Source organism: Melozone crissalis, unplaced genomic scaffold (assembly GCF_028551555.1).
Source record: "Melozone crissalis strain CALT ecotype California unplaced genomic scaffold, PUWL_Pcris_2 ptg000646l_1, whole genome shotgun sequence".
Lineage (NCBI taxonomy): Eukaryota > Metazoa > Chordata > Aves > Passeriformes > Passerellidae > Melozone > Melozone crissalis.
In genome coordinates, this window is record NW_026536319.1 from 36,359 (window position 1) to 57,365 (window position 21,007).

The window sequence follows — 21,007 nt, forward strand, 5'->3', positions numbered from 1 at the left end:
AATCCTTTGGTTATGGATCCGTGACCTCCAACGTCCCTCTCCAATCTGGAAGGATCTCCTCTTGGTTTCTGTGACATTTGGATTTCGGGAACGAAGGTATTTTTGGAGAATTGCTTTAATTGGGATGAGCAGCTCTGATTGACCCCCGGAATTTGGCATCCATGTTGTCCATTCCCAGTTTGGTTCTTTTGGCCTTGTGCTTCCTCCTGGTGGGTTCCTGATGGGATTGATCCTGGAGGAACTCCATGGAGACCATCCCAACCACACCAAGAGGACAAAGATGGGTGGGGAAGGTCCACCCCGAGCTGTCCTTCAGCAAGGTCAACCTGACCTTCATCCCAGGATGATCATCCAAGTTCATTTTGGTGTTTCCTCGTCGTGGACATTCCATAAAATCCTTTGGTTATGGATCCGTGACCTCCAACGTCCCTCTCCAATCTGGAAGGATCTCCTCTTGCTTTTGGTGACATTTGGAATTTGGAAATGAAGATATTTTTGGGAAATTGCTTTAATTGGGATGAGCAGCTCTGATTGGCTCCTGGGAATTTGGGATCCGTGTCCAGTTTGGTTCTTTTGGTCTTGTGGTTCCTCCTGGTGGGTTCCTGATGGGATTGATCCTGGAGGAACTCCCTGGAGACCATCCCGACCAAACCAAGAGGACAAAGATGGGTGGGGAAGGTCCACCCTGAGCTGACCTTCAGCAAGGTCAACCTGACCTTCATCCAAGTTCATTTTGGTGTTTCCTCATCGTGGACATTCCATAAAATCCTTTGGTTGTGGATCCGTGACCTCCAACGTCCCGACCTGACCAATCCCACCCAAACATCCCACCAAATTTTTACCGGAAAATGGCAAAAATTCGCCATCCCAGCCCTGCTTCTCCTGAAAAAAAGTGGGAATGGGTTTGGGGCGGGTCGTTATCTCCCTCTGTCTTGATGAGCTTCCGCGGATGTTAATTAACGCCGATTCCAACGGAGCCGCAGAAATTTCCGGAGATGTTTCACGGAGAGATTCGGTGTTGAGGGCTTGGAGCTACAGGTGATCCCACGGCGCCATCCGGAGTCGGGGATTGCATTTTGGAAAATTAAAATTTTGGAAAAATAAAATAAATTTTTTTTTTTTTTTTTTAGTGGTATTTTGATGGGTGTAATCCTTTGGGAATATTCCATTGGAGAACGGAATTGTGTGCGGCGTAGCTTCAGGAGGTCGTGGACTTCCACCAAGCCAAGATTCGATGTCAAAAACTTTGGGATTCAACATTCCCATCGCTCCAAAATTCCCAAAAATACCAAACTGGATTTTCCCCTTCCTGGATATCCCATGGATGTTGTTGTATCCATAAAATTATCCTGGAAAAACTCGATCCTGGCGCTCACCTTCTTCCCAAATATCCATTTTATTGCCCAAATTATGCAAATTTCACCTCATTCCGGTTTTTCCAGGAATCAGCTTCAAACCAATCAAAATGCTTCCTAAAAAAATGAACTCCGAGGAGGAAGCGACGCTTCCAAAAAATGGGAAGAGGGATTGGAAGTGTGGGAGAAAGGTTGGAGAGGCCGTGGTGGGGTCGTGAGAACCCCAAAATCCCGCAAAAACTGAGAACTTTGAGGGCTCCAGCAGGAATTTTTAAAAAATTTTGAAATTTTAAAACGTAGAATTTTAAAAAGAATTTAAAATAAAAATAATCCCAGACTTTGGGATTATTAAATATTAAATCCCAAATCTTGGGATTATTAAATTAAATATATTATTAAATATATTAAATATTATTAATTATTAAATACGGAATCCCGCAGAATTCCGTGTCAATTTTTGGGAACAGCACAGCGTGCAGGTGAAACCTTAAGGATGGAGGATTTCGGGATTTCATTACACAGCTTAATTAAATTACAAATTAACATAAATTACGAGTTTCTGCACGATTACAGAGGCTGCATTCCTGCCCTGAGGAATTTTCCCGGCTGGAAAATTCCGGATGGAAGCTCCGGGTGGAATCCTGGACATCCTCAGGCTCTGCCGCTCACCTTTCCCTGATTTTTTTTTTTCCACGGATATTTTCGTGCTGCCAGGCACCATTCCAGGGTTTTTTCCTGAGCCCGGAATTCCCGGCGGGATGCGCTCGGAGCAGCTGGGAGGGAAGAGGGGCCGGGCTGTTTCCATCATTCCCATCATTCCCAGCCAATTTCAGCCCTGGAAAAGGGAATTTTCAGCTCAGAAGATGCTCCCAAATCCCGCGGCCGGAAGAGCCAGGTGGGAATTTGGGATTTTGGGGGAATTTGGGATGGTGGGGGTGCCCGAGAAAATTTTGCTTTTCTCAGAAAATCCTGCTGTGTTCTGGTATTTGAATTATTGAAATCCAGGGTTTTTTCCTGGAAAATCCATTTAATCCCGGCTCTAAATTTTAATCTTCACCTGCAAAGTCTAAACAACACCGGGGCAGGGGAAGAAATCTTGGAAAAATTCATGGATTGGGTCGGTTATGAAAATATTCTTGTTTTTAAAAACCTCATGTCGCCACCTCATTCCATCAAAAACCAAATAATTTTGGTTTAAAATAATGAAATAATATTTTTAAAATAATTCTGCTTTTTCCCAGAGAGGAGAAAATCCATTTAATCCCGGCTCTAAATATTTATTTCCAACTGCAAAATCTAAATAACACCGGGGCAGGGGAAGCAATCTTGGAAAAATGCATGGATTGGGTCGGGTTTGGAAACATTCTTGTTTATAAACCTCAAGTCCATCAAAACCCAAATAATTTTGGTTTAAAATAATGAAATAATATTTTTAAAATAATTCTGCTTTTTCCCAGGGAGGGGAAAATCCATTTAATCCCGGCTCTAAATTTTAATCTTCACCTGCAAAGTCTAAATAACACCGGGGCAGGGGAAGCAATCTTGGAAAAATTCATGGTTTGGGTCGGGTTTGGAAATATTCTTGTTTATAAACCTCAAGCCCATCAAAATCCAAATAATTTTGGTTTTAAATAATGAAATTTTATTTTTAAATAATTTTCCTAAAATATGATTTATTCCCTCAGCCCCACCTTGATGGAGTCAGGGAATAAAAAAAGCTCCATTAAAAGCATCGGGAATGTGACAAATCCATAATTTTGGTCGTTTCCGTGGGGTTTTTAAGGAATTTTGAGCCGTGCTGGAATGAATAATGATATGCAAATGAGGGTGGGGGGGGCGGGGTCTGCGGGTGTGGGGTCTGTGCAGAAAAAACAACGGGAAGCAAAAGGAATTCCGGGATGAGGGATCCGGGTTTCTCCTGTCCCCTCCATCTCTGAATTCCCAAAGTTTGGAAGAATTTCAAGGAGGGGACGTTGGAGCCGGGAAGGAAATTTAGGAGAAGGAAATTTAGGAGAAGGAAATTTTAGGAGAGCATGGAAAAATCCTGCCCCAAACCAGCTGGAAGTGATTTGGGAATCGCGCAGATTTCCAAAGGAACGGATTTCTTGCACAGGAGATGCGCAGGGATTTTTTTGGGAAGCGCTTTTGTCATGGAAATGTACGGAGCAGGAAAAAAAAAAAAAAAAAAAAATCCTCCCCCGTGTGGAGAGAACAGCAGGGAGAACGCGGTGCCAAGGCAGAAATAACAGGAAAACTCGGAATTTCCGCCGGCGCCAGCATCCCGTGGATTTCGTGGGCAGCGATTTCAGCCCAAATTTTGCCTTTTTGGGATTCTTTTTGCCGGCAGAAAATTCCCTTTTTTTTCTTTTTTTTTTTATTTTTGAGGCGGGGGGGGCACCAAACCATAACCCAGGGAGCTTTCTGGAACGTTGTTTCCCTTTTATTTCATTTTTGGGATTGAAAGCTCGGCCCAGATGAGGTGATTTGAAGATTTGACGGAAGCGCCGCCGCTCCCTCGGGGATTTTCCTTCGGATCCAGATGGAATGTTAATGCCGGCAGCAAATCCGGGAATTAAGCGGTGGTTTCACCTGGTTTGAGGGAAAACACCTGGATTTAGCAAGGATTTGGGATTTGGGATTTGGGATTTGGGATTTGGGATTTGGGATTCGGGAGGGCGTGGGGGAAAACGTGGAAACGCGGATTTTTTTTCAGGGAATTTCCGGATCATCTCATTCCAACCCTTTTCCATAGGCAGGGACGTCTCCCACCATCCCAGGTTGCTCCAAGCCCTGTCCAGCCTGGGCTTGGACACTTCCAGGGACGGAGCAGCCACAGATTCCCTGGAAATTCCAGTCCAGCTCCTCTGTGGCTCTTCTGTTTTCTTTCCTCATTATTTTTGGGATATGTGAATAAAAATCAGATTATTCCTGAGGATTAAAGACCTCCAGCTATTCCAGAAGAAACACGGAGCGATCCAAGATTTTTGTGCGTGGTTTGAGCGGGAATTGCAGATTTTTCGGGAGCAGGGAAAGGTGGGAAGGGGCTTGGAGCAACCTGGGGTTGGTGGAAGATGTTCCAACCCACGGCAAGAACTTTTAATGAGCTTTGAGCCCAAACCATTCCATGAATCCATGGTTTTGCGGTCGTGGATGGAATTTTGGGGGGTCTGGAAGGGCTCCATGAGGTGGAGGAACCCAAACTCATCCAGGTTTTCGGACAGCCAGGAGTTGGCAGGAGCCTCAATTCCCCAGGAGCTCCGGAGGTGGGAAAGGGAAGGAATAAATTGTTCCCAAACCCCTTGGAGCGAGGACAAAGTGGTGGAAAAGCAAGGAGAGGCTGCGGAGCCTCCTGCAGGGAATTGTGTCTTTTTTTGGGAATTTTTCCCTCAAAACTCGTTGATTTAAGTCACTCCAACCTTTTCCCGGGGGGTTGGACAGAAGGGACAAAATGTCTGGGAATGAACGGGAGCTGGGGAGGGATGAGCCGGCAGAGCAGACGGCGCCTCCGGAATGTTCCGTTCCAGCGTGGGATTGGCGGCAGGATGTGCAGCCCTGCGCCTTGGGAACGGCGAATTCCAGCTGGGATCCCTCCTGGGAGCTCCATAAAATCCATCCCTGCTCTCCCTCCGAGGAGCGGGGAGGGAGGGGATGGAAATCCGCCGTGCCAGGGAGGAATTCCTCACGGGAGAATTTCTTCCAAGGGCAGGGACGCCTTCCACTATCCCAGGTTGCTCCAAGCCCCATCCAACCTGGCCTTGGACGCTTCCAGGGATGGGGCAGCCTCAGATTCTCTGGGAATTCCATCCCAGCCCTTCAGCACCCTCACAGCCAAGAATTCCTTCCCAGTATCCCATCTGTCCCTCCCCTCTGGCAGTGGGAAGCCATTCCCTGTGTCCTGTCCCTCCACGTCTTGTCCAAGATCCAACCCCATCCATTCCCTCCCATCCCTTGAGCGCTTGGGAATATTCATCCTCCAGTCCCAGGAGGTTCAAGACCAACAATCCCAAATTTCGATGGAATTCTGACCCCGCCCCCTCCAATGACATTCCTCCCCGCAGGACCTCATCGCTCCCATGGAGCAGCCACAGCTTCTCTGGGAATTCCATCCCAGCCCCTCCCCACCCTCACAGGGTGGAATTCCTTCCCGTTATCCCACCCAACCCTGCCCTCTGGCAGTGGGAAGCCATTCCCTGTGTCCTGTCCCTCCACGCCTTGTCCGAGATCCAACCCCATCCAATCCCTCCCATCTCCATCTCTCTCCAGCACTTGGGAATGTCCATCCTCCAGTCCCAGGAGGTTCGGCACCAGCAATCCCAAATTTCGTTGGAATTCTGACCCCTCCCTTCCAATGACATTCCTCCCCGCAGGACCTCATCGCTCCGATGGAACGCCGGCACCAAGGAGCGGATGCTGATCAAGGTGACGGACCGCGAGCCCAGCTTCCTCCTCCACCAAGGCAACGGCTACGGCCCGGAGAACCAGCCCGGCTCCCGCTCCCGCCGCCCCTCGGGCGGCCAGCAGTCGCCCAACCTCCAAACCTTCTCCTCGGACAGCGCCGACAACTCCGTCTTCTTCCCCGAGAGGAAGCAGTCGCCCTTCCTGAAGCGGGCCGAGCACGCCGGCAGCTGCTCGCCGCTGCTGGGCCGCGGCGACTCCTTCTGCTCGCCGCTGCAGGGGCAGCACCGCAAGCCCTCGAGCGAGTCGCAGCCGTCGTCGCCGCGCTACGCCTACGAGCCGCCGCTCTACGAGGAGCCGCCCATGGAGTACCAGGCGCCCATCTACGACGAGCCGCCCGTGGACATGCAGTACGAGGCCGGCGGCGGCTACAAGGCCGGCTCGCCGCAGAAGTCGCCCGTCCGCAAGCCGCACCCGTTCCTGCAGTCGCCCAAGCAGGGCGCCAACTCGCCCTACCAGCAGCTGGTGCTCACCAAGCAGAAGTGCCCCGAGCGCTTCATGAGCCTGGAGTACAGCCCGGCCGGCAAGGAGTACGTGCGGCAGCTGGTCTACGTGGAGCAGTCGGGCTCCAGCCCCAAGATGAAGGCGGGCTTGAGGCACAAATACTCCCCCAACCCCATCGGCGGCTCCTACTCGCTGCAGCACAGCCCCTGCCTGGCGCGCGACCAGCGCCCGGACGTCAGATCGGGCGACTACAGCAGCATGGAGGGAGCCGACTTCTGCCCGGGCCCCGCGGGCGCCCCGGCGGGCCAGGCCGAGGACTCCATGTCGTGGTCCAGTCAGCAGGACACCTTGTCCTCCGGCGGCTACTCGCCCTCCACCAGGAAGAGGAAGAGCCGGAAGCCCTCGGCGAACCACGACGCCGACGCCTCCTCCGCGGACGGCTCCGCGGAGCGGGAGGCGCCGGGAGAGCCGGGCGAGGAGCGGGCGGCGCCCGCGCGGTCGCCGATGAGCCGGACGGAGAGCAAGGCGGCCGAGGCGGAGGCGGCGGCGGCGGCGCGGGCGTTCCCGGAGCCGTTCCTGGCGCAGGCGCGGCTGGCGTGGGAGGCGCAGCAGGCGCACTACCACATGAAGCAGAGGAGCAGCTGGGATTCCCAGAAGGACGGGTCGGGCTACGAGAGCGACGGCGCGCTGCCGCTGCCCATGCCGGGCCCCGTGGTGAGGGCCTTCAGCGAGGACGAGGCGCTGGCGCAGCAGGAGAACAAGCACTGGAAGAGGAACACCTTCGAGAAGCTGGGCTTCCCGCAGATCCTGCTGGAGAAGAGCGTCTCGGTGCAGACCAACCTGGCGTCGCCCGAGCCGTACCTGCACCCGTCTCAGGTAACGCCCTCGGGAACGTTCTCGGGTCTGGGGGTCTTCACCACCAATCCTGGTTGAAGATCCTTCTCCTCCAGTGGGATGGTCCCTGGGGTGGGGCACAGGGATCTCTGGGTCATGGTGGCCTCAGCTCTGTGCTGTGGGTTATCCTGGTTATCCTGCCGTGGGGCAGATCCTGGAGCCGCGCAGCTCCCAGGAGGTTCCTGAGTGCCCATCCCTGGCTGGTCCCTCAGGGAAGTTGGTCCTTGCCAAGGTGGTCCTTCAAAGTTGGTCGTTGGCAAGGTGGTCCCTCAAAGATGTTGGTCCTTAGCAAGGTGGTCCCTCAAAGATGTTGGTCGTTGCCAAGGTGGTCCTTCAAAGTTTGTCCTAAGCAAGGTGGTCCTTCAAAGATGTTGGTCCTTACCAAGGTGGTCCCTCAAAGATGTTGGTCGTTGCCAAGGTGGTCCCTCAAAGAAGTTGGTCTTGGCCAAGGTGGTCCTTCAAAGTTGGTCCTTACCAAGGTGGTCCCTCAAAGATGTTGGTCATTACGAAGGTGTTCCTTCAAAGTTCATTCTTGCCAAGGCAGTCCCCCAGAGATGCTGGTCCTTGCCAAGGGCATCCCTCAGAAATGTTGGTCCTTGCCAAGGTGGTCCCTCAAAGAAATGTGGTCCTTCAAAGAAGTTGGTCCTTGGCAAGGTGGTCCTTTAAAGTCGGTCCTTAGCAATGTGGTCCCTCAAAGATACTGGTCCTTATCAAGCTGGTCCCTCAAAAAAGTTGGTCCTTACCAAGGTGGTCCCTCAAAGTTGGTCCTTACCAAGGTGGTCCCTCAAAGATGTTGGTCTTGGCCAAGGTGGTCCTTCAAAATTGGTCATTAGCAAGGTGGTCCTTTAAAGTTGGTCCTTGCCAAGGTGGTCCTTCAAAGTCAGTCCTAAGCAAGGTGGTCCCTCAAAGATGTTGGTCTTGGCGAAGGTGGTCCTTAAAAGTTGGACCTTGCCAAGGTGGTTCTTCAAAATTGGTCCTTGCCAAGGTGATCCCTCAAAGATGTCGGTCGTTGCCAAGGTGGTCCCTCAAAGTTGGTTCTTGCCAAGGGGATCCCTCAAAGAATTTGGTCGTTGCCAAAGTGGTCCCTCAAAGATGTTGGTCTTGGCCAAGGTGGTCCCTTTGAAATTGGTTCTTGCCAAGGTGGTCCCTCAAAGAACTTGGTCCTTGGCAAGGTGATCCTCAAAGATGTTGGTCCTTGGCCAACATCTTCAAAGTTCATCCTTGCCAAGGTGGTCCCTCAAAGAATTTGGTCCCTGCCAAAGTGGTCCCTCAAAGTTGGTCTTTGCCAAAGTGGTCCCTCAAGCATGTTGGTCTTGACCAAGGTGGTCCTTCAAAGTTGGTGCTAAGCAAGGTGGTCCTTCAAAGATGTTAGTCCTTGCCAAGGTGGTCCTTCAAAGAAATTGGACATTCCCAGGGTGGTCCTTCAAAATTGGTCCTTAACAAGGTGGTCTCTCAAAGATGTTGGTCTTGGGCAAGGTGGTCCCTCAAAGTTCATCCTTGCCAAGGTGGTTTCTCAAAGAAGTTGGTCCTTACTAAGGTAAGGTCCCTCAAACAAGTTGGTCCTTCAAGGAGTTGGTCCTTGCCAAGGTGGTCCTTCAAAGATGTCGGTCCTTATCAAGGTGGTCCCTCAAAACCTTGGGATGAAAGAGCCACCACTTTTCCAGGATTTGTCCCCCAGGGTTGTGCGCTGCCGGTTCCTTCCCTGGAGATCCAAACTCCCGTTCCAGAGGAGACCCTGAGGCTCTGACCTGGAATTGCCGGAGCTGGTGCTCCCCATGTGCCCAACTCCATCCCATCAGATGTCTCCATGGTTCTTGGATTTCCTCCACCAGCTTCTGGATGTTCTCCACCAGCTTCTGGATGTCCTCCACCAGCTTCTGGATGTCCTCCATCATCTTCTGGGTGTCCTCCATCCATCTCTTCCCCTCCAGGGAAAGGCTGTCAGGGCTTCCAAAAAACAGGTGATGACACCATCCATGAGGATCAATCCCACCTGGAGAACTTCCTGGAAGATGGAATTTGGTGTCAGCAGGAAGGAGACCCTGGACATGGACCTGGGAAACGACAAATCATCTGGAAAATTCCCTTGTTGTCCACGGGAATCGGTGGAGCAGCAGAAGAAGATTCCTGAAGCGCAGGAGAAGGTCCAAACCCAAAGCTCGAGAGCTCCAGGTCCGCTTTGGATCTTCACGCCAGGAGAAAAAGCTGCCACCATTGGTGATCCCACGCCTTCTTCACAAGATGTGGTGGGAATCTTCTCCGCTCCCCAGAGGTTCCTGTCCTGGTGGTCCCATCTGTCATCCTTGACCTCAGGGACACCATGGTGGTGGGACACCAACAATGGTTTCCCAAGAAGCTGTGGCTGCCCCATCCCTGGAAGTGTCCAGGGCCAGGCTGGACAGGGCTTGGAGAAACCCGGGATCATGGAAGGTGTCCCTGGCCATTGGAATGGGAGGACCTTGAATGGTCACGGCTGTGGTTGTCACCATGGAGTGTCCCCACACCGAGGTGCATCCCAGCCCCACCCAGGTGGCTCCAGGACCTTCTCCCTTGAGGATTCCCGGATTCCTGAGGTGGTTCCATCTGCTGTCCTCGACCTCAGGGACACCACGGTGGTGGGACACCAACAACAGTTTCCCAGAGAAGCTGTGGCTGCCCCATCCCTGGAAGTGTCCAAGGCCAGGTTGGACAGGGCTTGGAGAAACCCGGGATCATGGAAGGTGTCCCTGGCCATTGGAACGGGATGACCTTGAAGGTCCCTTCCATGGTCACGGCTGTGGTTGTCACCATGGAGTGTCCCCACACCCAGGTGCGTCCCAGCCCCACCCAGGTGGCCCCAGGACCTTCTCCCTGGAGGATTCCTGAGTTCCTGAGGTGGCACCACGGCCACCCCATGGGCCAGGCAGGAGGTCACGGCCATTTGAGGTGACACCCGATGGTTCATCCCCTGCTTGTAGGCCAGGACATCCCCCAGGTTCATCTAGGTGCTAATTAGAGCTAATTAGGGCAGAAGTTAATTTCCTGTTGGCTCTGGCAGCAGAGGATCCATCACATTTCACTTCCGGTGTCACTCCCTGGCCACGCCCTCCTTGGCTGGAGAAGGTCGATGTCCTCAACCAGTGGGGTCATTTCCTTCTCTCGGTGGCTCTGGTCCAGCCCATGGACCAGGTTTTGGAAGAGCCACGTCCCCAGCAGCGGCCAAGTGAGACCTTCGAGCATCTCCTGCATCTCCTTCCACCCAGGAAACCCCAGGTTGGAGGACACAGAAGGACCTTTGGGGTGATGTGGCCTCCACGGGGACACCAGGGCTGGGTTCCTTGAGGGATGAAGGGTCCCCATCCCATGTCCCCACCATCGTCACCATGGTCATGATGGGAGTGGAGCAATGTCCATGGAGAGATCTCCACGTTGGAACAGGACGAGTGGTTGGACACCAGAACCTTGACTTGTTTGAAGGAGCAGAAGCTCAGTAGAAACCTCATGGGCCTTCAGCTGACCAATTGGAGGACACAGAAGGACCTTTGGGGCGAGGTGGCCTCCACAGGGACACCAGGGCTGGGTTCCTTAAAGGATGAAGGTTCTCCATCCCATGTCCCCACCATCATCACCATGGTGAAGATGGCAGTGGAGCGATGTCCATGGAGAGATCTCAACATTGGAACAGGACGAGTGGTTGGACACCAGAACCTTGACCTGTTTGAAGAAGCAGAAGCTCAGTAGAAACCCCATGGACCTTCAGCTGACCAGTTGGAGGACACAGAAGGACCTTTGGGGTGAAGTGGCCTCCAGTTTCTTGAGGGATGAAGATCCCGTGTCCCCATCCCATGTCCCCACCATCATCACCATGGTCATGATGGGAGTGGAACGATGTCCATGGGAAGATCTCAACATTGGAACAGGACAAGTTGTTGGAGACAAGGACCTTGACATGTTTGAAGAAGTGAAAGTTCAGTAGAAACCCCATGGACCTTCAGCTGACCAGTTGGAGGACACGGAATCTTTGGGGTGATGTGGCCTCCACAGGGACACCAGGGCTGGGTTCCTTGAGGGATGAAGATTCAGGATTCCTTGATGGATGAAGATCCTGTGTCCCCATCCCATGTCCCCACCATCATCTCCATGGTGAAGACGGGGGTGGAGCGATGTCCATGGAGAGATCTCCACATTGGAACAGGACGAGTGGTTGGACACCAGAACCTTGACTTGTTTGAAGAAGCTCAGTAGAAACCCCATGGGCCTTCAGCTGAGTTGGAGGACACAGAAGGAACCCTTGGGGTGAGGTGGCCTCCACAGGGACACCAGGGCTGGGTTCCTTAAAGGATGAAGGTTCCCCATCTCATGTCCCCACCATCATCACCATGGTGAAGATGGGAGTGGAGCAATGTCCATGGAGAGATCTCCACATTGGAACAGGATGAGTGGTTGGACACCAGAACCTTGACTTGTTTGAAGGAGCAGAAGCTCAGTAGAAACCTCATGGACCTTCAGCTGAGTTGGAGGACACAGAAGGAACCTTTGAGGTGAGGTGACCTCCACAGGGACACCAGGACTGGGTTCCTTGAGGGATGAAGATCCTGTGTCCCCATCCCATGTTCCCACCATCGTCACCGTGGTCAAGATGGGGGTGGAGCGATGTCCATGGAGAGATCTCCACGTTGGAACAGGACGAGTGGTTGGAGACAAGAACCTTGACTTGTTTGAAGGAGCAGAAGCTCAGCAGAAGTTCAGCTGCCAGCAGCTCTGGTGGCTCTTTGGGTGGCCTCCTTGTCCCCCTCCTGGATTTTCCACCTCCTGGGTCTTTCCACCTTCTGCTTTTCTTCTGTTCCTCATCTGAAGCCCAGCCCCGAGTCCGTGGCAGGGCTGGCGTCACCTTGCCCAGGGCCACCGAGGTGGGGACATCAGTGTCACCTCTGCATGGTGTGGCACGTCCTTCCCTGCCGTGGGTCACCTCCCCATGGCCTCCAAACCTGGTGGTGCTGGCCTGGACGGGCAGAAGAGATGATGGAACCACCTTGGCTGGCTGGAGGACCACGGAACTGTCCAGAATTGTCCAGTTGCCCATCCCAATTGTCCCTCGTTGGTCTCCATGGTGGCCACCAGCTGTTGGTGACTCCACCTCCTGGGGTGACATCCATGAGCTGTGCTGGTTCCAGCAGAAGGAGGACACTGGGTTCCTCTGGGCCCTTTTGTCCATCCCAGTTGTCCCTCATTGGTCTCCTCCATGGTGGCCACCACCTGTTGGTGACTCCTTTTGTCCATCCCAATTGTCCCTCATTGACCTCCTCCATGGTGGCCACCAGCTGTTGGTGACTCCACCTCCTGGTGTGACATCCACTGGTGCCACCAGGAGGAGGACACAGGTCCACAGAGGTCCTCTGGGTCCATCCCAGTTGTCCCTTGTTGGCCTCCTCCATGGTGGCCACCATCTGCTGAGGTGACATCCATGAGCTGTGCTGGTTCCACCAGCAGAAGGAGGACACTGGGTTCCTCTGGGTCCATCCCAGTTGTCCCTCATTGATCTCCTCCATGGTGGCCACCAACTGTTGGGGCGTCCCTCCACCTCCTGGGCTGACACCCACCGGTGCCACCAGGAGGAGGACACAGGTCCACAGAGGTCCTCTGGGTCCTTCCCACCGGCTGCTCTGCAGAGGTCCAACCCTGAGCATCTCCTGTCCCTCCGGAAGTTCAGAAGGACCATCCGTGTTCCTCACGGCTTGGAGGAGCCACCACCCTCCTCCTGTGGCCGCTCCTGGAAGGTGATTGGCTGTCCCGGGGGCTGTTAAGGGTGGGCGTGTCCCAGGTGTCCCCAAAATATGGGAGGAACCCAAAGCCACCCCCACTTTGTTCCCTCCATGTTGCCACCAAGTTCTTCTGGCCAAGAGGGGGCACAGCCCGGCTGTCACTCGTCCCCACTGTCCCCTCCCTCCCTCCTGCAGCCAATCGGTGCCGGGCCCGCCTCGGTGCCGGCCAATGGTGCGGCACCCGGCCGTGGTGGGACTCGGGGCCGGCCAATCGTGCGGCACGGTGGGACTCGGTGCTGGCCAATCGTGTGGCACCTGGCCAGGGTGGGACTCGGTGCTGGCCAATCGTGTGGCACCCGGCCGTGGTGGGACTCGGGGCCGGCCAATCGTGCGGCACCCGGCCGTGGTGGGACTCGGGGCCGGCCAATCGTGCGGCACCCGGCCGTGGTGGGACTCGGGGCTGGCCAATCGTGTGGCACCTGGCCAGGGTGGGACTCGGGGCCGGCCAATGGTGCGGCACCCGGCCGTGGTGGGACTGAGGAGAAGCTCCTGGAGAGGACGAGGCCGGAGGGAAACCTCGGAATGGGGCAATGGTTGGGTGGGGGGGGGTGGGTTGGTTGGTTGGTTGATTGGTTTGTCAGATCAATTAATTGGTTGATTGGTTGATTGGTTTGTTGGTTGATTTGTTGGTTGGTTGATTGGTTTGTTGGTTGATTGATTGGTTGATTGGTTTGTCAGATCAATTCATTGGTTGGTTGGTTGATTTGTTGGTTGGTGATTGATTGATTGATTGATTTGTTGGTTGACTGATTGGTTTGTTGGTTGGTTGATTGGTTGGTTGGTTTCACCACTTGTCAGTTGATCAATTGATCAGCTTGTTGGCTAATTTATTGTTTGGATGATTGGTTGATTGATTGATTGATTGATTGGTTTGTCAGATCAGTTCATTGGTTGGTTGGTTGGTTTCTCTTTGGTTTCTCCTCTTGTCAGTTGGTCGATTGATCAGCTTCTTGGCTGATTTATTGGCTGGATGATTGGTTTGTTGGTTGATTGATTGATTGATTTGTTGATTGGTTGATTGGTTTGTCAGATCAGTTCGTTGGTTGGTTGGTTGATTGATTGGTTGACGGATTGGTTTACTGGTTGTTTCATTGATTGGCTTATTCATTGATTGGTTTGTTGATTGATCTATTGGTTGGTTGTTTGATTGATTGAGCCTTTGATTGGTTGGTTGGTTGGTTGCCTGCCTGATTGGTTTATTGGTTGGTTGGTTTGTTGGTTGGTTGGTTTGTTGATTGATCGGTTGGTTGATTGATTGATTGAGCCATTGGTTGGTTGGTTGGTTGTTTGACTGATTGATTTATTGGTTGGTTTGTTGGTTGATGGTTTGTTGATTGATTTATTGATTGAGCCATTGCTCGATTGTTTCATTGAATTATTGCCTGCTCCATTTCTCCATCAATTGATCAACCAACCAACCAATCAACTGATCGATCGATCACTCACTTCCCCCTCCCGTGCCCCGCAGTCAGAGGACCTGATTGGTTTACTGATTGGTCAGTTGGGTGGTTTGTTGATTGATCTATTGGTTAATTGATTGATTGATTGAGCCATTGGTTGGTTGGTTGGTTGATCTATTGGTTGGTTTGTTGGTTGATGGTTTGTTGATTGATTGATTTATTGATTTAGCCATTGCTCGATTATTCCATTGAATTATTGGCTGCTCCATTTCTCCATCAATTGATCAACCAACCAACCAATCGATCAATCGATCAATCAATCGATCACTCACTCCCCCCCTCCCATGCCCCGCAGTCGGAGGACCTGATTGGTTTACTGATTGGTCAGTTGGTTGGTTTGTTGATTGATCTATTGGTTAATTGATTGATTGAGCCATAAGATGGTTGGTTGACTGATGGGTTTACTGATTGGTCAGTTGATTGGTTTGTTGATTGATCTATTGGTTGATTGATTGATTGAGCCATTGGTTGGTTGGTTGGTTGGTTGGTTGACTGATTGATTTATTGGTTGATGGTTTGTTGATTGATTTATTGATTGAGCCATTGCTTGATTGTTTCACTGAATTATTGGCTGCTCCATTTCTCCATCAATTGATCAACCAACCAACCAACAGATCAATCACTCAATCGATCACTCACTGCCCCCTCCCGTGCCCTGCAGTCAGAGGACCTGATTGGTTTACTGATTGGTCAGTTGATTGGTTTGTTGATTGATCAGTTGGTTGGTTGATTGATTGATTGAGCCATTGGTTGGTTGGTTGGTTGATTTATTGGTTGGTTTGTTGGTTGATGGTTTGTTGATTGATTTATTGATTGAGCCATTGCTTGATTGTTTCATTGAATTATTGGCTGCTCCATTTCTCCATCAATTGATCAACCAACCAACCAATTGATCAATCGATCACTCAATCGATCACTCACTTCCCCCTCCCGTGCCCCGCAGTCAGAGGACCTGATTGGTTTACTGATTGGTCAGTTGATTGGTTTGTTGATTGATCTATTGGTTGATTGGTTGATTGATTGATTGAGCCATTGGTTGGTTGGTTTGGTTGATTTATTGGTTGGTTTGTTGGTTGATGGTTTGTTGATTGATTGATTGATTGAGCCATTGCTTGATTGTTTCACTGAATTATTGGCTGCTCCATTTCTCCATCAATTGATCAACCAACCAACCAACCAATCGATCAATCGATCACTCGATCGATCACTCACTCCCCCCTCCCGTGCCCCGCAGTCGGAGGACCTGATTGGTTTACTGATTGGTCAGTTGATTGGTTTGTTGATTGATCTATTGGTTGATTGGTTGATTGATTGATTGAGCCATTGGTTGGTTGGTTGGTTTGGTTGATTTATTGGTTGGTTTGTTGGTTGATGGTTTGTTGATTGATTGATTGATTGAGCCATTGCTCGATTGTTTCACTGAATTATTGGCTGCTCCATTTCTCCATCAATTGATCAACCAACCAACCAACCAATCGATCAATCGATCACTCGATCGATCACTCACTCCCCCCTCCCGTGCCCCGCAGTCGGAGGACCTGGGCGCGTGCGCGCCGTTCGAGGGCGGCCGGCCGGCGCGCGCCATGATGCCGAGCGCCAGCTGCGTCTTCCCGGCGTTCACGCTGCGCAAGCCGTCCTCGGAGACGGACATCGAGAACTGGGCCTCCAAGCACTTCAACAAGCACACGCAGGGCCTCTTCCGCCGCAAGGTCTCCATCGCCAACATGCTGGCCTGGAGCAGCGAGTCCATCAAGAAGCCCATGATCATGACCAACGACCGCAGCGTCAAGAAGGAGGCGTGCGAGATCTTCAAGCTGATCCAGATGTACATGGGCGACCGGCGCGCCAAGACGGACCGGCTGAGCGTGGCGCTGGAGGTGGCCACCAAGGGGTGGAGCGTGCAGGGGCTGCGGGACGAGCTCTACATCCAGCTGTGCCGGCAGACCACCGAGAACTTCCGCTACGAGAGCCTGGCGCGCGGCTGGGAGCTGATGGCCATCTGCTTGGCCTTCTTCCCGCCCACGCCCAAGTTCCACTCCTACCTCGAGGGGTACATCTACCGGCACATGGACCCGGTGAACGACACCAAAGGTGAGCGGGGAACCGCGGCGCGGTGGATTCCGGGGTGGTCCTCCGTGCCTGGGAGGGTCTCCGGGCCGGGTTGGATGGGGGTTGGAGAGAGATGGGAGAGTGGGAGGTGTCCCTGGATGGTCTTTGGGGTCACCTCCAGCCCGAACCGTTCCATGATTCCATTGATTTGGTTCCTTTCCTCTTGGATGAGTGTCCTGGTGGAAAGGTGGATGAGGAGCTCATCCAGAACATCTGGAGGTGCACCTGGGGCTGTGGGACCTTTCCCACCCTTCTCCTTCCCAGAATTCAACAGGAACTGAGCTGTGACACCTTTGCTGTGGAATTTGTGTCACCACCACACCTGGAACTTCTCCCATTCCCTGAAGTTCCTTCCAACCCAAACAATTCCCAGGTTTCCACCATTCCCACCTCCAGATGTTCCTTCTCCAGTAGCTTTGGACCCAAACCATTCCATGATTCCATGTCTCAACCCATTGATTTGGTTCCTTTCCTCTTGGATGAGTCTCCTCATGGAAAGGATGAGGAGCTCATCCAGAACATCTCCTGGAGGTGCACCTGGTGCTGTGGGACCCTTCCCAACCTTCTCCTTCCCAGAATTCAACAGGAACTGAGCTTTGACACCTTTGCTGTGGGATTGGTGTCACCTCCGTTCCTGGAAATTCTCCCATCCCCTGAAGTTCCTTCCAACCCAAACCATTCCAAGGTTTCCATCAATCCCACCTCCAGATGTTTCTTCTCCAGTAGCTTTGGACCCAAACCATTCCATGATTCCATGTCTCAACCCATTGATTTGGTTCCTTTCCTCTTGGCTGAGTCTCCTCATGGAAAGGTGGATGAGGAGCTCATCCAGAACATCTCCTGGAGCTGCACCTGGTGCTGTGGGGCCTTTCCCAACCTTCTCCTTCTGAGAAATCCAACAGGAGATCCAAGAGGAACTGAGCTTTGACACCTTTGGGGGATCAGTGTCACCTCCACTCCTGGAACTTCTCAAGTTCCTTCCAACCCAAACCATCCCATGATTCCAAGGTTTCCATCATTCCCACCTCCAGATGTTTCTTCTCCAGTAGCTTTGGACCCAAACCATTCCATGATTCCATGTCCCAACCCGTTGATTTGGTTCCTTTCCTCTTGGATGAGTGTCCTGGTGGAAAGGTGGATGAGGAGCTCATCCAGAACATCTCCTGGAGGTGCATCTGGGGCTGTGGGGCCTTTCCCACCCTTCTCCTTCCCAGAATTCAACAGGAACTGAGCTTTGACACCTTTGCTGTGGGATTGGTGTCACCTCCGTTCCTGGAAATTCTGCCATCCCCTGAAGTTCCTTCCAACCCAAACCATCCCAAGGTTTCCATCAATCCCACCTCCAGATGTTTCTTCTCCAGTAGCTTTGGACCCAAACCATTCCATGATTCCATGTCTCAACCCATGGATTTGGTTCCTTTCCTCTTGGATGAGTGTCCTGGTGGAAAGGTGGATGAGGAGCTCATCCAGAACATCTCCTGGAGCTGCACCTGGTGCTGTGGGACCTTTCCCACCCTTCTCCTTCCCAGAATTCAACAGGAACTGAGCTTTGACACCTTTGCTGTGGGATTGGTGTCACCACCACACCTGGAACTTCTCCCATTCCCTGAAGTTCCTTCCAACCCAAACAATTCCAAGGTTTCCACCATTCCCACCTCCAGATGTTCCTTCTCAAGTAGCTTTGGACCCAAACCATTCCATGATTCCATGTCCCAACCCATGGATTTGGTTCCTTTCCTCTTGGATTGATCTCCTCGCGGAAAGGATGAGGAATTCCTCCACAACATCTTCCGGAGGTGCACCCATGGGGCCTTTCCCACCATTTTCCTTCCCAGAATCCAGCAGGAACTGAGCTGTTCCACCTTTGCTGCAGGATTGTTCTCACCTGAGCTCCTGGGACTTCTCCCATCCCCAGAAGTTCCTTCCAATTCAACCTTCAGAGGTTCCTTCCAACCCAAACCATTCCATGATTCCATGTCCCAAACTGTTGACTTGGTTCCTTTCCTCTTGGCTGAGTCTCCTCATGGAAAGGATGAGGAACTCATCCAGAACATCTCCTGGAGGTGCATCTGGTGTGGGACCTTTCCCACCCTTCTTCCCAGAATCCAACAGGAACTGAGCTTTGACACCTTTGCTGTGGGATCATTCTCACCTCTGCTCCTGGAACTTCTCCCATCCCTGAAGTTCCTCCCAACCCAAACCATTCCATGATTCCATGGTTTCCACCATTCCCACCTCCAGATGTTCCTTCTCCAGTAGCTTTGGACCCAAACCATTCCATGATTCCATGTCTCAACCCATGGATTTGGTTCCTTTCCTCTTGGCTGAGTCTCCTCATGGAAAGGTGGATGAGGAGCTCATCCAGAACATCTCCTGGAGCTGCACCTGGTGCTCTGAGGCTTTTCCCACCATTTTCCTTCCCAGAAATCCAACAGGAGATCCAAGAGGAACTGAGCTTTGACACCTTTGTGGGATCAGTGTCACCTCCACTCCTGGAACTTCTCAAGTTCCTCCCAGCCCAAACCATCCCATGATCCCACGGTTCCACCATTCCCACCTCCAGATGTTTCTTCTCCAGTAGCTTTGGACCCAAACCATTCCATGATTCCATGTCCCAACCCATGGATTTGGATCCTTTCCTCTTGAGTGAGTCTCCTCATGGAAAGGTGGATGAGGAGCTCATCCAGAACATCTGGAGGTGCACCTGGGGCTGTGGGGCCCTTCCCACCAATCCCACAGGAGATCCAACAGGAACTGAGCTTTGACACCTTTGCTGCAGGATTGTCCTCACCTCTGCTCCTGGAACTTCTCCCACCCCCAGAAGTTCCATCCAACCCAACCTTCAGAGGTTCCTTCCCACCAAAACCATTCCATGATCCCATGGTTCCACCATCATTCCCACCTCCAGATGTTTCCCCTCAAGTAATTCTGGATCCAGAATTCCAGGATTCCATGGTTTCCATCATTCCCACCACCAGATGTTCCTTCTCCAGTAGCTTTGGATGCCAAAATTCCAGGATTCCATGGTTTCCATCATTCCCACCACCAGATGTTCCTTCTCCAGTAGCTTTGGATGCCAAAATTCCAGGATTCCATGGTTTCCATCATTCCCACCTCCAGATGTTTCCTCTCAAGAAGCTTTGGATCCAAAATTCCAGGATTCCATGGTTTCCATCATTCCCACCTCCAGATGTTTCTCCTCAAGTAGATTTGGATGCCAAAATTCCATGGTTCCCATCATTCCCACATCCAGATGTTTCTTCACGAGTAGCTCTGGATCCAAAATTCCAGGATTCCATGGTTCCCATCATTCCCACCTCCAGATGTTTCTCCTCAAGTAGCTCTGGATCCAAAATTCCATGATTCCATGGTTTCCACCATCATTCCCACCTCCTGGTGTTCCTTCTTTGGATCCAGAATTCCAGGATTCCATGGTTTCCATCATTCCCACCTCCAGATGTTTCTTCTGGAGTAGCTTGGAATCCAAAATTCCAGGATTCCATGGTCCCACCTCCAGATGTTTTTTCTCCAGTAGCTTTGGATCCAAAATTCCAGGATGCCATGGTTTCCATCATTCCCACCTCCAGATGTTCCTTCTCCAGTAGCTTTGGATCCCAAACTTGACAGAAATTTGAGAAATTTGGGAATTTCAGGAGATCTTCTGCAGCCTTGGGATTGGTTGTCCCAAACCCTTCACCCTCTGGAGGTCCCCACGACTCGATGTCACCTCCTGGTGGGTCACGGATGAGGTGGGATTGGGAATCCTGGAGGATTTGGGATTTGGGGATTTGGGAACTTTGGGATTTTGGATCCCAAATTTCTCCTGGGGTTCCGAGGTGTCCCTCAGATCCTGGAGGAACATCCATGGGGACACCAGGAGATGGTCCCACCCCAGGTGGCCACAGAGGGTGGAGAAGACCCCGATTTTGGATCCCAAATTTCTCCTGGGGTTCTGAGGTCTCCTTAAGCTCCTGGAGGAACATCCATGGAGGGACACCAGGAGAAGGTCCCACCTCACGTGGCCACAGAGGGTGGAGAAGACTCCGATTTTGGATCCCAAATCTCTCCTGGGGTTCTGAGGTCTCCTTAAGCTCCTGGAGGAACATCCATGGGAGGGGGGACACCAGGAGAAGGTCCCACCCCAGGTGGCCACAGAGGGAGGAGAAGACCCCGATTTTGGATCCCAAATCTCTCCTGGGGTTCCGAGGTGTCCCTCAGCTCCTGGAGGAACATCCATGGGGACACCAGGAGATCCTCCCACCCCAGGTGGCCACAGAGGGAGGAGAAGACCCCGTGGGACATCCCGGGAATGCCGGGATTGGTCGGGTCGGTCCCACCAGAGGCGCCAAAGCCATTTCCTGCCAAAGCCGAAGCTCTGCCCCCAATTCCCCCTCAGCCAATCAGATTCGTTGTCTTTGTGTTGATCGGTTTCGTTGTCTTTGTGTTGATTGGTTTGAATTTGCATTTTGAGTCCGTCTCATTTGGTTAA

General features: G+C 52.2%; 1 protein-coding gene across 1 annotated transcript in view; it reads left to right on the forward strand.

Annotated features, from left to right (window-relative positions):
- The window catches only part of ARHGAP39 (Rho GTPase activating protein 39), a gene marked incomplete at its 5' end in the record, with an annotated part of 71,824 nt that overhangs the window by 21,496 nt on the left and 29,321 nt on the right, over positions 1 to 21,007 (forward strand). Inside the window, 2 exons of the mRNA XM_054295346.1 lie at positions 5,723 to 7,130; positions 15,939 to 16,500. Of these exons, the coding sequence (XP_054151321.1) occupies positions 5,723 to 7,130; positions 15,939 to 16,500 (1,970 nt within the window). The remainder of the gene's footprint in view (positions 1 to 5,722; positions 7,131 to 15,938; positions 16,501 to 21,007) is intronic.